This window comes from Colletotrichum jinshuiense, chromosome 10 (assembly GCF_051148585.1).
Source record: "Colletotrichum jinshuiense chromosome 10, complete sequence".
In the NCBI taxonomy this organism is placed as follows: domain Eukaryota; kingdom Fungi; phylum Ascomycota; class Sordariomycetes; order Glomerellales; family Glomerellaceae; genus Colletotrichum; species Colletotrichum jinshuiense.
In genome coordinates this window covers 1466611-1479600 of record NC_139303.1, presented here as the reverse complement: position 1 = coordinate 1479600, position 12990 = coordinate 1466611, and the positions used below count along the sequence as shown (strand labels likewise).

The following is a 12990-nucleotide window of genomic DNA, read 5'->3' as shown; positions in this document are numbered from 1 at the left end:
TATGGATGTGCGCATGGTAGATGGAGTGCGCACACTCACGCACACACTCGCACACTCACGCACACACTCGCACATTCACACACGTAATCACACACAATCACATACATGGTAGCATCTGGAGATTTGCCCTCAGGCTGCCGATGACGATGCCTTGCCCATCCATGCCTCCGCTAAGAAAACATGGCAGAACAGGCCTTGGGGAATTGCACATCCAAGGCAGCATCGTCGTCGTCGTCGTCGTCGTCGTCGTTGCTTGTCCTCGGTGTGTGTGCCCCATACTCCGTACTACAGTGTCCATTTAATTCATTCATTCATTCACTGCATCATCCCGGGTCTCAAAAGGGCAAAATGCGCGGGTGGTGGCAGCCTGCCTTTGGATGGTCATCAAAAGTGCAGAGACCCCTGCATTAGATCGTGCGCCGTGGCTGGGTTCATCCCAAGAGCGACGGCAAATTGAACGACAATCAATCACTTTATTGGCATGGTATGCAAAACCTTTTTTTTTTTTTTTTTTTACTTCGTTCGCGTCCTTCGCCACCTCCTGTCCATCAATTACCACTCCACTGGTTTCAACTGTTAGTGCGCATGTCGCCTCAACAAGCTTGCGCTCTCCATCTTTTTTTTCAGCTCCGACCACCACCACTACGAATACACTACACGCTATTCCGCGGCCAGAGCTGACTCGAACACACACATACACACAACACCACAGAAGGGATGGGACACGAGAGGGACAGAACAGAGCTCGAGAGCCAACCGGCGCGACGGGAGCCCACGACGGCGGCGGCCAAGGGGCAGAGCTGAGGTGGAGATGGCCGCGGCTCCGCTTCGTCGAATGGGATTCGTTCCAGAGCTTTTTTTGCGATGACCTCAGCCGGCTCCAGAGGTCCAGCCCGTCCCTCTTTTCCCGGTGCTACCACTACCAGTGCTACACTACCATGCACTCTTTTTCGCCCACGCTCTTCCCTAGCCCGCCAGCCCGCTGGAGCCATATCCACTGTATTAGACTCCCCGGGTGAACTTGGCTGCCTTCCCCGTCGCCCCTCGCCCCTCTTTGGCCTCCGTCGAGTGCCACCGCCGCCCAAGTTTGCCCATTCGACCTGGGCGCAACGCATCCCGTTATGTGTAGCGCATTTCGGGACTTGAGGGGAGCTGCTTACCTCGATTTGGAACACTATCGCAGACTTGCCTGCTTGGGGGCGTACGTTGCTATCCGAACGTCCTCCCCCCTCCCTAGTCGGTGGCCATTGACCACGGTGTGCGGTGTACGGTGTACGGTGTACGGTGTGCTCGGTCAAGATGCCTCCTTGCCTCCCCCTGCACCACAGTACAACGACCGGGGGCGTGAGAAAAGAGGCAAGGTGGTTGGTGGAGAGGCCGGCGATGGTTCTGTCTCACCTTGGCTGGCTCCCTGCACACCGGCCGGCGTACCACAAATTGATATTGCAATCGCTCCCGGGCCTGGTATTTGGGAACCGGCATCTCCAATTTCTCTGGCATTCATTGGCCTCTCACCTCGCACCCTCGTTTGTTTTTATTGATGCTGCTCATCTCGCTGGCAACGCCAACGGCGGGCAGTGCAAACCCTCCCCCCCCCTGGTCTTTGCGGCCCAAACAGCCCATCGGCCCCAAACGTTGGGTGCCAATAACGGGTTCGCCATTTACGAGCTCGAACTCGCGGCAAAGCCCTGGCCTCGTGTTCGTGATGCCGTCCCGGGCAAAAGCATCGATGGCTTGTCCCAGTGTTTTTTTCTTTCCCTCACTTTGTCGTGGAAAGGACACAGACTGGCCCATGATTGAATTGACTTTTTCTGCCTCCATGTCAGCCCGACCGAGAGACCTCGAAATGTCCGTGTCCAGCAAAAGGAAACGGCCGTGGCTGAGATTAAACAAAACCGGCCCTCAAAGGAGGCAAAGAAATAAACGGTTTCCAATGAGGGAAAAATGAAGCAGCGCTGCAAGGGATTGATGACACACCTGCCAGCGCCTGTCAGCCTCCAGACACGCACGACAAATGCCCTCCTCCTTCTCCTCCTGTTGTTTCCCGTCCCGGCGACTTGTTCGGCTCTTGGCGCAGCAAAATGCAGCCACTGTCACTGGAAAGGGAATCGACGGCTGTTTGCTTCGTTCGCGACGACTTGTACGGCTTTCTGTGCCGGGCTGGACCTGGCGAGCCAGGACTGGAACCCGCGCTGCGGCGCGAGAAGAATGCCGGCGGCGGAACGCCCTGGGATCGCAACTGCAACGATGATTTGAACCCCTGGAATGCCCATGTGGTCTTTTGCCCGATACGTGGTGCTGCGGCGGCACGGCAGCGCATGCCACGAGCCATTGTGTCGACCCGACTCACCTCCCAAGGCCCAGAGCAGACACCTTCGTCTCATCGACCAAGACCTCATATGCACTACCGTTGTTGTGGCCCCGGCTGGCCTGGCCTGCAGACTCTCCCGGGCCTCAGACCTCCTGAGTCACGTCGTGTTGTGGCCTCTGCCCACCCCTGTCGCGTCTTTGCGGTTGGCAGCCTCTTGTCTCGGTCGACGCCTGTTTCTTTTATTTCCATGTCCGTGCTTCTCTTCCGCACCGTCTCCCGAATGCCTCGTCCATTTGCCTCCGTCTCAGTGGTAATAATAATAATAATAATTCATCAAGGACGATCCGTCCGAGAACGTGCGGCAGGCAAATGCAACCGTCGTGGGCATTCCTCGACTGACTAACACCGACTCACCCTGGGGCCACTGGCCGTGCCAAACCAGTTTTGTTTCGTTCCTCACCGACGACCGCCGGGCATGGGATCCCGGCATCGTCATGACTGACCGAGATGACTTACACCCGGGCTGCCTACCTACCTGCCTACCTTGATCTTGATCACCAGCCATACCCGTGGCTCACCAGCCATGCTCCATACAGTACCACAGTATGGCCGCCGCCGTCTCGTCAGCTCCATCATTCTGGTTCCTGAACCCTACACCCACTGCCGCGGGTCGCTCCATCCATCGACCAGACCACTCTTGCTGGGGGTGAGCCACAGATACGGGAAGCATATATGGCATCAAATAAAAAAAATCTTGCTGCCCAGACCAGACGAGCACAAGCTTCTTTGATATCCCCCTCCCTTCCTCACACGCCCCCCCTATCCCCCCTGCTCCCTGCAGCGCAGGCGCGCAACGAGCGAGATAGCGTCACACAGGCTGCTTGCTCCTAGCGTGCCGGGCGGGGGCTCTCTTGCACCTTGCAACATTTCGAGAGGCACCCTGCTCGCACTCCCCCCTGCTGCAGTTGGAGCTCGAGGTCCCACACCTGTCCCGTCGCCAGCATATCCAGCAGCGTCTCCTCCTGGATGCGTGCGAGTCCTCTCTACCTACCTCCCTCCACTCCCACCCGGCCGGCTGGCTAGGTGCCGCGAGCGCGCACGCTCTGGCTTGTGACGACAGGGCTTCGGTGCGTCTTGGTTTCTCGCTTGCCGGGCTCGCTTCCCTCCCACCACAAAATCACACAAAAACTCTCTTTTTTGGGGTGGTGTTCTAGAAGATGTGCGGCAGCGAACCTCGCCCTGGGGCCCTGTCTCGTCGCCTTCACCGCGAGAGGCCCCAAGACTTGCTCGTGCCGGTCCAAGGCCCAGGGCCCGGCGCCGCGGGCTGTGTGTGTGTATCTATTCTATCTGGCCTGTCTGTCTGCCTATCTACCTGCCCGTCTGCCTCCTGGGCGGCCGAGGGCTTGATTGCCGCTTCCCTGCATGTTGTTATTATTGATTGTTGCCATTGTTGGACAACCCTAGTCGGGCCAGCGTCAGTTCCCGAAGCATGCCCTGACACCAAGACTCCTGATGTGCCCTGCGCCCATGCGACAGGCGGGTTGCGCCCAATCTTGGGTGTGTGTGAGTGTGTGCATGTGTGTACTGCAATTTGCTTTTTTGCTATGCACCCGGGTTCGAAAGTGAAAAAATTTTCCTGTCCCTCACCGAGAAGGAGGGCGAGGACTCATTTCGGTCCACCGTCTCTCCTCATCCGAGACCACTCTCCCGTCATGCCAGCCACGGAGCAGCGCATCATCGCGGCCCCCTCCCAGGCATGGGACGGTCGGCGCATAGTGACTCATGGTGGCAGCCCAGCCCGGCGGTGGCCCAGGCAAAAGTGCCAAAAGATTGAAGGTAAAAATAAATAAAAATCCGGCAGGGAAGGGATCAAGAACCAGGCAACAAGAGAGAGCAAGCCATGAATGAGGGCGTGTTAGTTGGCGTGTGGTGTGGTGCGCTGCGGTACGGTGCGGTGTGCGTGTGCGGTGTGGGCGCGGTGTGCGATGCGCGCACTGCCGGTTTTCCCTCACCATTTCGTCCCAATTCCAACGTCCTTTTGCTGCACTGATGTCCAACCCTCGAGGCTGTCGACCGTTTGCGGCGCGCGGCCTCGCCCTATCAGGCCCTCGAAGGCTCCCCTCCTACGGCCATGGGAGGGGAGGCCGGGCCTCGTGATTGGGCGGCCCGTTGGACACGTCGCCCAGCGCTCTTCCAGAATATCCTCCTCCCCTCCTCCTCCTCTTCCTCTTCCGGCGCGACAGCCCGCCGGGGGCCAGTCAAGTCGGACGGCCAGGGCCGCTGGAAGGGGGGGAGGGGGGACGGGACGCTAACGCACTGCGAGGGCCGCATCCGCATCCCTAATCCTGCGGCCGGGCCAGGGGTCCACCGCATTTTACATTGACCAGCTTTCGTCCATTCCCCATCGACTTGTCTCTCCCACTGTCTCTCTCTCACTCTCTCTCTCATTCACTCACTCACTCACTCTCCTCTCCATGTCATTCGCCCTTCTGCCAATCTCACACCTTTTTCTGCATTGCCATGGCCTGTGATTGCTCCCCTAACCCAACACCACCCGACGCATTCCAACCATTTTCGAACGGCCCCCCCCTACCAAGGCGCGCAATGCCACACCCACCCCATCGGCCTCCAAGACGCACCGGATCTCCACTGGCGATGCCCTCACTGACGTATTTTATTCGCCCGCCGCCTCGTCCCAGCTGGATGCGCGCACCGGCCCTGCAATCAACCCATCGATGCTGCTGGGCCATCAACATGCACACTCTCCGCCGGCCCATCCATCGCAGAAGCACACGCCCCCAGGACGATGCGCCTTGCCCAATAACCCCCCCGTCCAGACGAGGGCAGAAGCAGCCCGCCCGTCTCCCCGACCAAAAATAGGCAGGCGGCACTTCTGCACAACTGGCAAAGAAGATTTGCCCGCCTTGTTATTCCTCCCCTTGCCCGTATCCAGTGTTGTCCCAGACCGCAAATGTGACAGGCGTCGAAAACAGCGCCCCCCCCTCACCTCACCGACTCTTCGCGTCCATGGCAACCGCCCTACCATAACTCCCATGCCTGCATTCCACCTCGCGGACTGGCGGGGCACTTTGCATGGCATTGCATATCGTTGCAGACGCGAGGGAGGGAAGAGGAGGGGTTTCTTGCTTCATGCCCTATTTTGACTTTTTTTATTTGCCCGTTATTATTCTGCCTGCTTTTTATTTTGTTTTTTCTTTCTCGTCGAACAAATGCCCGCTGCCGGTTGGGTTTCGAAAAGAACGTTCCCATACCGCACACACCCCCCTTCACCCTTCCCCTCCCACCCCCAAAAACACGACAAGGTATCGTTAGGGCACGGTGACGTAGGATGCGCACACGATATTTCCCTGGGAGAGCGTGATTTCTATACCGCTTGGGCAGGTGCCCGAGTGGTCCAACTTTTGGGTCTCTCCGTGAGGCCATGGCCATCACGAGACGGTGTAGCTAATAGTGGTGATATCTACGTGCCCGAGTGGATAGGCACCTCGACATCACGTGTCCGGGGGATCAGCTCACAGCCAGCTATAGTGTTAACTACGAACAAGGAAAAGCCGCCGTCAGCTATCTGGCCCGGGCTGCCAACTCCCGGACTGGAGGACGGGGGTGGCCCTCCCCCCTCCCCGGGGCTAACGGTAACGGTCAAGCGACAAGCGAAAAAAAGCGGGATGCGACTTTTCGAGGCCGACTCTCTCTCTCGTCGCATGCACGAAAGCGGGACGCCGAATCGAAAATCGGCGCCTGTTTCAACCATGGCGCGTGTGTGGATGGGGGAGAGCGGCAATCAAGCATGCCCTTTTTTTTTTTTCCACTTTGCCCACCCTGCCCTCTCAGCTTGGCTTGTTTTTTTGTGTTTTTAGACATTTTGCTCCGCTCCTCAGTTGGCGGAGTGCGTCTCGACGCCGGCCGATCATGAGCGGTAAGCGTTCAAGGCTTTCGAGCTGCCTGCCCCGTCCGTCCGTTCGTCCGCCTCTCTTTGGTCTTACACCAGCCGCCTCCCTGCCTTTTCCCCCCCTCCCCTTCCCCCTGGCCTGGACGGGTTATGCTCCGCCCCCCCTTACATGTCCAACTCTTCAGTCCCACGTTCCAGGGTGCTAAAGACTTTCTTTGGTCCCGGCGCTCTACGCTATACACCCGCGGCGACGGTGCCGCTGCGTGGTGCCCTTCGCGGACAACGCATCGAACATGGCCAACATCAGCACGCGCGCGGGCGGTCGGTAGGTCGGTCGGTCCATCACTCTCCCTCCCTCCCTCCCCCCTTGACAGCCTGCGAGAAGCCGCAGCCAACGAATCCGCCCTGGTTCCCTCTCTCGCCCTGCCCTGCCCTGCGCGGCGCTGCACACGCCTTGCCGCAACGTCACGCACGCCTGGCTGAGAGGTCTTGGCCGCGCCCGCCCCGGGGGAGCTCTCCATCAGGGGGGGGGGGGGGGGGGGGGGGGTTCCCATTCCACATGTGCGTCCGCGATCCATCCCCTCCCAACTCCCCCCCCTCCTTGTCCGCCGCAGCCTATCGGGTCGGCTGGGAGAGCGAGGGAACATGCTGCAATGACAGCGTTCGGGGCCAGGGGGGGTGAAGGTGTGAGAGGGCGATAGGGTTTCGAACAAGAGGGGCATCGGTTTATTTTTCTTTAATTTTGAGGTGCATTTTTTGCGAAATTCGCGAATCGTGTAGCGAAAGCCCCCCCCTCCTTGGGAAGGGTTATCGAGATCTTTGGGGGAGGGGAGGGTTCATGGTGAGCTGCATGCACACTTACTTGTCACTGGTGCGATGTCACGGAGCAGTTGGACCAATGAGATGCGTCCCATATGGAATCCAGTGAGATTTGTGAAGAAAAAAAGGGTGCGAGAATAAGACATTAAAGATTCGGGCGCTCTTTCTCTCTCTCTCTCTCTGCTTACTCAAGGGATGTCGTCAGCGAAACCGCGGTCGGGTTTGTTTATTCCCACCGCACACGCCAGGAGGGGGGTCTCCCGGCGGCGACGACGTCTAGTGTAAGCGGTATAAGCCGTCGAAGTCACGAGGGATCATCGCTGTTCGTGAGGAACCCGTCCCCCCGATTTCCACTCTTCCGGCACCAAGCGCGGGACGACTCTTTTGCCCGTCCCGGGGCAAGCTCAGCTCGGCGCTGCGGGCATGTGACGACGATTGTCATCGTCTCTTGTGTTTTTCGCCCCTTCGCTGCCCGCCGCCGTGCACGTCGCAACGCGAAAATACGGGCGAGAAGACGCAAGAGGGGAGGGTTAGCTAAGGAAGTGAGTCGCAGAGCAGCGCGCACCGCCACCCAGACAAGTAGAGCATTTCCCTGCCCGTGCCAGCGCAGCACCACAGCCTCGAAGTGGCATGTCGTTGGAAGAAGATACGCAATACGACGGCGCGCAACAAGGGGGGGAGGAAAAGGTGCGGCGCCACATCCGGGCTGTAGTGGGACCCCGAGGGTGTGGCTGTGACCCACCCTCCGTGGCACGAACCGGTGCTCTGTCCAATCAAAGTCTAGGGCCATCTCAGGAAGGGAAGTGGGGGGGAGGGACTTCGCCACGTCCAGAAGCCCGGGTCTCCCGCGCGCCCCTCCCTTCCCTTCCCCCCGGGCGGCCGCGGCGCACGCGGCGAGCAGAACGGTCCCGGCACTTTGGTCGCTGTGAAGAAAAGCAAACAGGGCGCGCGCACAGCAGCAGCAGCAGCAGGTAGCGAGCGCACTGGGCTGGGCGCCATTACCACCGCCGCGCCCGCCAAAAAAAAAAAACCCCCCAACCCAACTCTCTCCCGACTTCAACACCATCTCCGGGCGATGCGTGTGACTCCCTCTCCCCCTTCTGCCACGTTCCATTCTTTTTCCAACATGACAAATCCGCAGTTTCCGTATCCCAACAAATGGCCCTTTTTTTCTTTCTCCCCGGTACCTTGAAACTGCGTCCCAGGGAAATCGCACACCCCCCCTCTCAAGGTAGGCCAGATGTACACTACCATCTGCAGGCCCCGAACGTGGGCGTTGGGCGGTGTTTTCGCTCCCTCCATGGCTGCTTATGACGCAACTTCTTGCAGGTGGTGTGTCGGCCTTAGGCTGCGCTGCGACGAACGACTCACTCTTTTGGGCACCAAAAAAAACTGCGCAGTAGTAAACCAGCATTGAGCAGGCATGCCGATGCAGGCGATGCGCCCAGCAGGGCACATTGTCATCTGCACATTGATGCACCCAGGAACTGCCAGCGCATTCAATCCGAGGGGTCCCTTTTTTGTCATTCGTCTTTTTTTTTTCTTTTTCGGTTTTTCGTTTTCTCTTCGTGGGCTGTTGTGCTGTTGAGGTGGGAGGGGAGGGGGGCTGGAATCTTGCTGCTGACAGTTACACGAAGGATCTCGGTGTTAAGCGTTCTGGGTGGTGCCATTCTTAGATGCGTTGGTCAGCGCGTCTAGCCGCTCGGGGATTTTCTTCCTGCTTACCCAATACCCGAACGGCGACAGAAAGCCACAGCTGCATTAACAATTAATTGTCATGTAAAACCACGCCAAGGAGAGAGGCATCTGGTTGGCGCTAAAAGGCGCACTCCTGACAGATCAGTAAAGCAATCCGCAATCAAAGCAGACCGAAACTGTTGCAAAATTGACATGGAATGTTTGTAAACAATCTAGAGATTCAATTTCTACGAGGAGGGGTTTCTAAACTCGATTTAAAAGTTGAAGGCGTTGACATGTAGACAAACAGAACTGGCCAATAGGATGTTGTTAGTGAGCATGTATGGCGGTTTTATGGGAGGTTTTTTCTTGTCTGCCGTGTAAGAGGGCATTGCAAAACCAGAGGGACAATGCAGGAAACAGAACCATTGACGCCCTCCGTCGCCCGAGATGCGCTCTCCTTTTGTACGTGTAGTGCGAGAGGTGGTCATGCTCGACGGAATGTAGTTGAAAGCGCCGTTTGGGGCTAGTCCACACGTCCTGACACATAGATGCTGTTTGCGTCCCGGACCTTTGTGCGTGACTGGTAGCTTCGATGCCCGTCAATGCCAAAACCTCTCGTTCTGGCGCTCTAGACCCCTCCTCGCCAGTCCAGATCATCTGCCGAGGCCCCCCCATGGCGGCTGTCTTCGCTGAAGGGGACTCGGTCCGAGGAGCAGACGAGTGACTGGGCCAGGGCGGCGCGAACTACCGGGCCTCTGCTCAACTCCGAAATTCCAGCCAGGTCTGCCCATCATGCTCCGTTTCCGGGGTACGGTCTACCGCGTCCATGATGGCCCTCCGCGCTCAGTGGCGAGCCTGGGTCGAAACCTTGTTTCCGTTGCTCTTATTATGTAGTCCCAGCGCTGCCGCGCCCACGGAGGGCCTCCGTTGCACTTTATTCGCCCTTTCTGCTTGCTGTCGCCCGGGAGGCATTGAAACCACGCAACAAAAAAAGGAATCAGCCTTTCACTCCCATCTCGCCCGTCCAAAAATGAAGGCATCGAGGGTATCCCTCGCGGCGGGCGTCCTGCTGGGTGCGGCAACGATTATCCAGGCGGCGCCGCCAGCGGGCGCTCCGGTCCTGAACTCGACGTCGCTGTCAATCATCCTCGCGTCGGCTCCGAAGTGCTCCGTGAGTTTACGGCTCTGCGCCCCTTCATGTGATTGTCTTGCACGTGTGTCTGCTGGAGCAAGGCGCCCCGGCCCGCGGTCACATCGCTGCGCCATCGGCTGCTCGTCGACCTCATGCCGACTGCGTTTCACTGACACGTTCTTGTTGCCGTTTTAGATTTCGTGCGTCACCAATGGCCTCGCCGGCGCGGGCTGTACCTTCGCCGAGGTGCAGGATTGCATGTGTACCAACATCACCCTCCAAGCCCAGATATCAAAGTGTGTTCAGATGGCCTGCGTGTACACGGACCAGTTAAGTGAGTGCAGAGTGCTCTTACTCCGCCAAAGGGGAAATGTTACCGCGGTTCTCTTGACTGACGCAGATACCGTCGCCTTTAAGCTACCGTCCGGGCATCGCAAATGATTTGCCACGGCTACCCGATTCCAGACCACCGAAGATTCAACAGAATACCTTCCATCGTGCTCCCCGCCATCACGGTTTTGACCGTCGCCCTGAGATGTATATCGAGGCGGCTGGTCTCCAAACAGTTGTGGTGGGACGACTGGACGGCCTTAGTGGCCATGGTAGGTCTTTTCCTCTTGTTTTACTTTTTTTATTGGTTTCGCGCCACTTCAAGACGATGCTGACAAAAGGCAGCTACTTGTCGTAGTATCGGCCGTTCTTACGAACATAAGTACGAATCACTCCCACCGGCAATCAGCTTGCCTCTCCCGAGTCTCTGGCCTAGTCTAATATCTCACCAGTGGCCCACTTGGGCTTTGGGCTTCATTATTGGAACGTCAATCCAAATGGGGGAAGGACCATTTTGAAGGTTTGGACAGCCCTCCTCCCGGACGCGGCTGTCTTGGTTTCCCGTGCGCTGACAACCTGCGTCACAGCTCTTCTACGTTAAGCAGATGCTCTACATCTTCGCGCTGTACGTTGCTCCCCCCATTATCCCCCCTTATCCGCCGATGCTCTACGGGCGAAACCGGCTAACCTCCGGGGGTGGCGCACTCAGTGTTTGCGCAAAAGTCTCCATGTGCGCCTTTTACTACCGCGTCTTCTCCAACCCGCGGTTCCGCCTCGTCGCCAAGTTCTTCTTCGTGTTCATGATAGGCCACGCCGCCATCTACTTTTTCGTCGTCGTGTTTCAATGCCTGCCGGTCGAGGCGATATGGGACCGGTCGGTCAAGGGCCACTGCCTCAACATTTCGCTCATTGGGTATACGGGGGCCGGCTTGACTATCCTTGAAGACGTCATCCTCGTGCTCATGCCCATCCCGGAGCTCATGAAGCTGAAGCTGGGAGTGCAGAAGAAGCTGGGTCTGGTACTCATGTTCACGATGGGGTCTTTGTAAGTGGCTTCCGGGGAAACCCTCCACACCCCGTCTTTGAAAGAAACAGGGAGACGAGCACGGTAAAGGGCTAACTCCAGGCAACCAGCGCGTCTATTGCCACCATGGTCCGGCTGAAATATCTGGTCTCGTTCTCTCACACCTTCGATTCTACGTGTAAGTCTCGGTGCAGGGGTGCAGGGCGGCAGTTTGCGGTTCCCGGCGCGCCTCGGACTAATCTTATTCTCGTTTCCAGGGGACAACGTGCACGTCGTTCTGTGGTCCGCCATCGAACTCAACATCGCCATCACGTGCGGAAGCCTGCCCGCGCTGCGGCCGCTGCTCAAGAAGCTCCCGGGCTCCCTCGACAGCCTCCAGTCGACGTGGCGCAGGTCGCCGCCCGACGGGTCGTCGTCCAACAGCACCAAGCACTCCCGCAACTCCACTCCCGCAACGCAGCAGACGCAGCAGGCGCAGCGGCGCCACAGCCATACGGGGACAAGCGACTCCGTCTCGACCCCGGAGAGGGTGCATTTCGCGGAAAAGTCCGCCGCCGATGCTGGCAGCCGAGACGATTTAGAGAGAGCAGGGTAGCCCAACTACTCTGGTACACTCAAGCAAGTTGTTTATTTTTATTTTATTTTATTTGAAAAAAGTTGGGGTTGGCCTTTGCGGTTAGTATACGTACATAATACTATGTAATTAGGAATGCAAGTCACTCAGATAGCGGGGTCTCCGGCCCTGTCCAACACCGAATACAGGCTTGCGAAATCATTCGTTGACAATTGTTTCCTTTTCGCTCAAACACCTGCCTCTTGGAGCGGTTGTCTCTTTTTTCTCCCGGTGCTACGTCATATCCCCCCGAGACCGATTGACGCCACACGCAATCGGGCTCTTATCTGCGCCAAAGTCCGAGTTGCTTCGGTGGTTGGGGGAACACCACCACCACCACCCACCCAAAGAAAAAAAAACCGAAAGCCACGTCTGTATGATTCGCCAGCGGTTTCGCACCCCCTCGGTGACTCACACTTTATACCACCTTACAAACCACGTACGGGCTTCCCTTCCCAGAGGTCTGGACCCGCGACGAGCGAGATGAGGCTGTGCAGGGGATGCTTGGTCGTTCTTCCCGCCCATTCGCTGGGTGCACCCCGCGGGTTGTCAAGGGGGTTGGGTGCGCCTTTTCGACTGGTGATATTGCCACTCTTTGGTGTGAGCTTGAGGTGCCGCTGGGCACCGCGCGTCAATACTAACCGTGCTTTCCATTGCCCTGGAACACGGGGCGTACTGAAGATTTTGTGTAGGCGAATCATTTCGTTGCTCGCTTCATTGTTGGGTTGTCCGGCAAGGGGAAATGGTAGGCAGCAGTCACGGACGTTTGTTGAGTTAGAATCCGGGTTGATGGGTGGAGAGTGCTTGCGTGGGCAAGGCCATCTTCGGGGCTTATCCCCGTCCCTCCCCAGTTTCGTCCAGTTGCAAACATGTGAGACTTGCACCGGGTGTGTTGCAAGAGGTTGGAATTGTCCAATTGTGCGCTGCGATGGGGGAGTGAGTCACATGCTCGTCGTTTACACGCGCCCTATGACCACTTTGGAGGCAGGAAACTCAATTGAGGCCCTTGCGGTTGATTCGATGCAAAGTGAATTCTCTGGTTCAGCACAGGCTGCCTAGGTGACGTTGAGAGACCACGCCAATCGGATGCCTGTGGAGAGAGCACGCCTCCGGGGACCGCGAGGACGTGGTGATGGAGCGTTAAAGCCACACCCGGAGAATTGGAGGATAT

At 57.9% G+C, this 12990-nt stretch overlaps 1 protein-coding gene across 1 annotated transcript; it reads left to right on the top strand.

The window, feature by feature from the left end:
* Positions 1–9750: 9750 nt before the first annotated feature.
* On the top strand, positions 9751–11801 carry EsH8_X_000351 (CFEM domain-containing protein; the record flags this gene model as incomplete). Its single annotated transcript, XM_083274439.1, has 6 exons — positions 9751–9891; positions 10048–10186; positions 10270–10454; positions 10770–11227; positions 11317–11384; positions 11464–11801. The coding sequence occupies 6 exons, from the start codon at positions 9751–9753 to the stop codon at positions 11799–11801; spliced, it is 1329 nt and encodes a 442-aa protein (XP_083119831.1).
* Positions 11802–12990: the final 1189 nt, after the last annotated feature.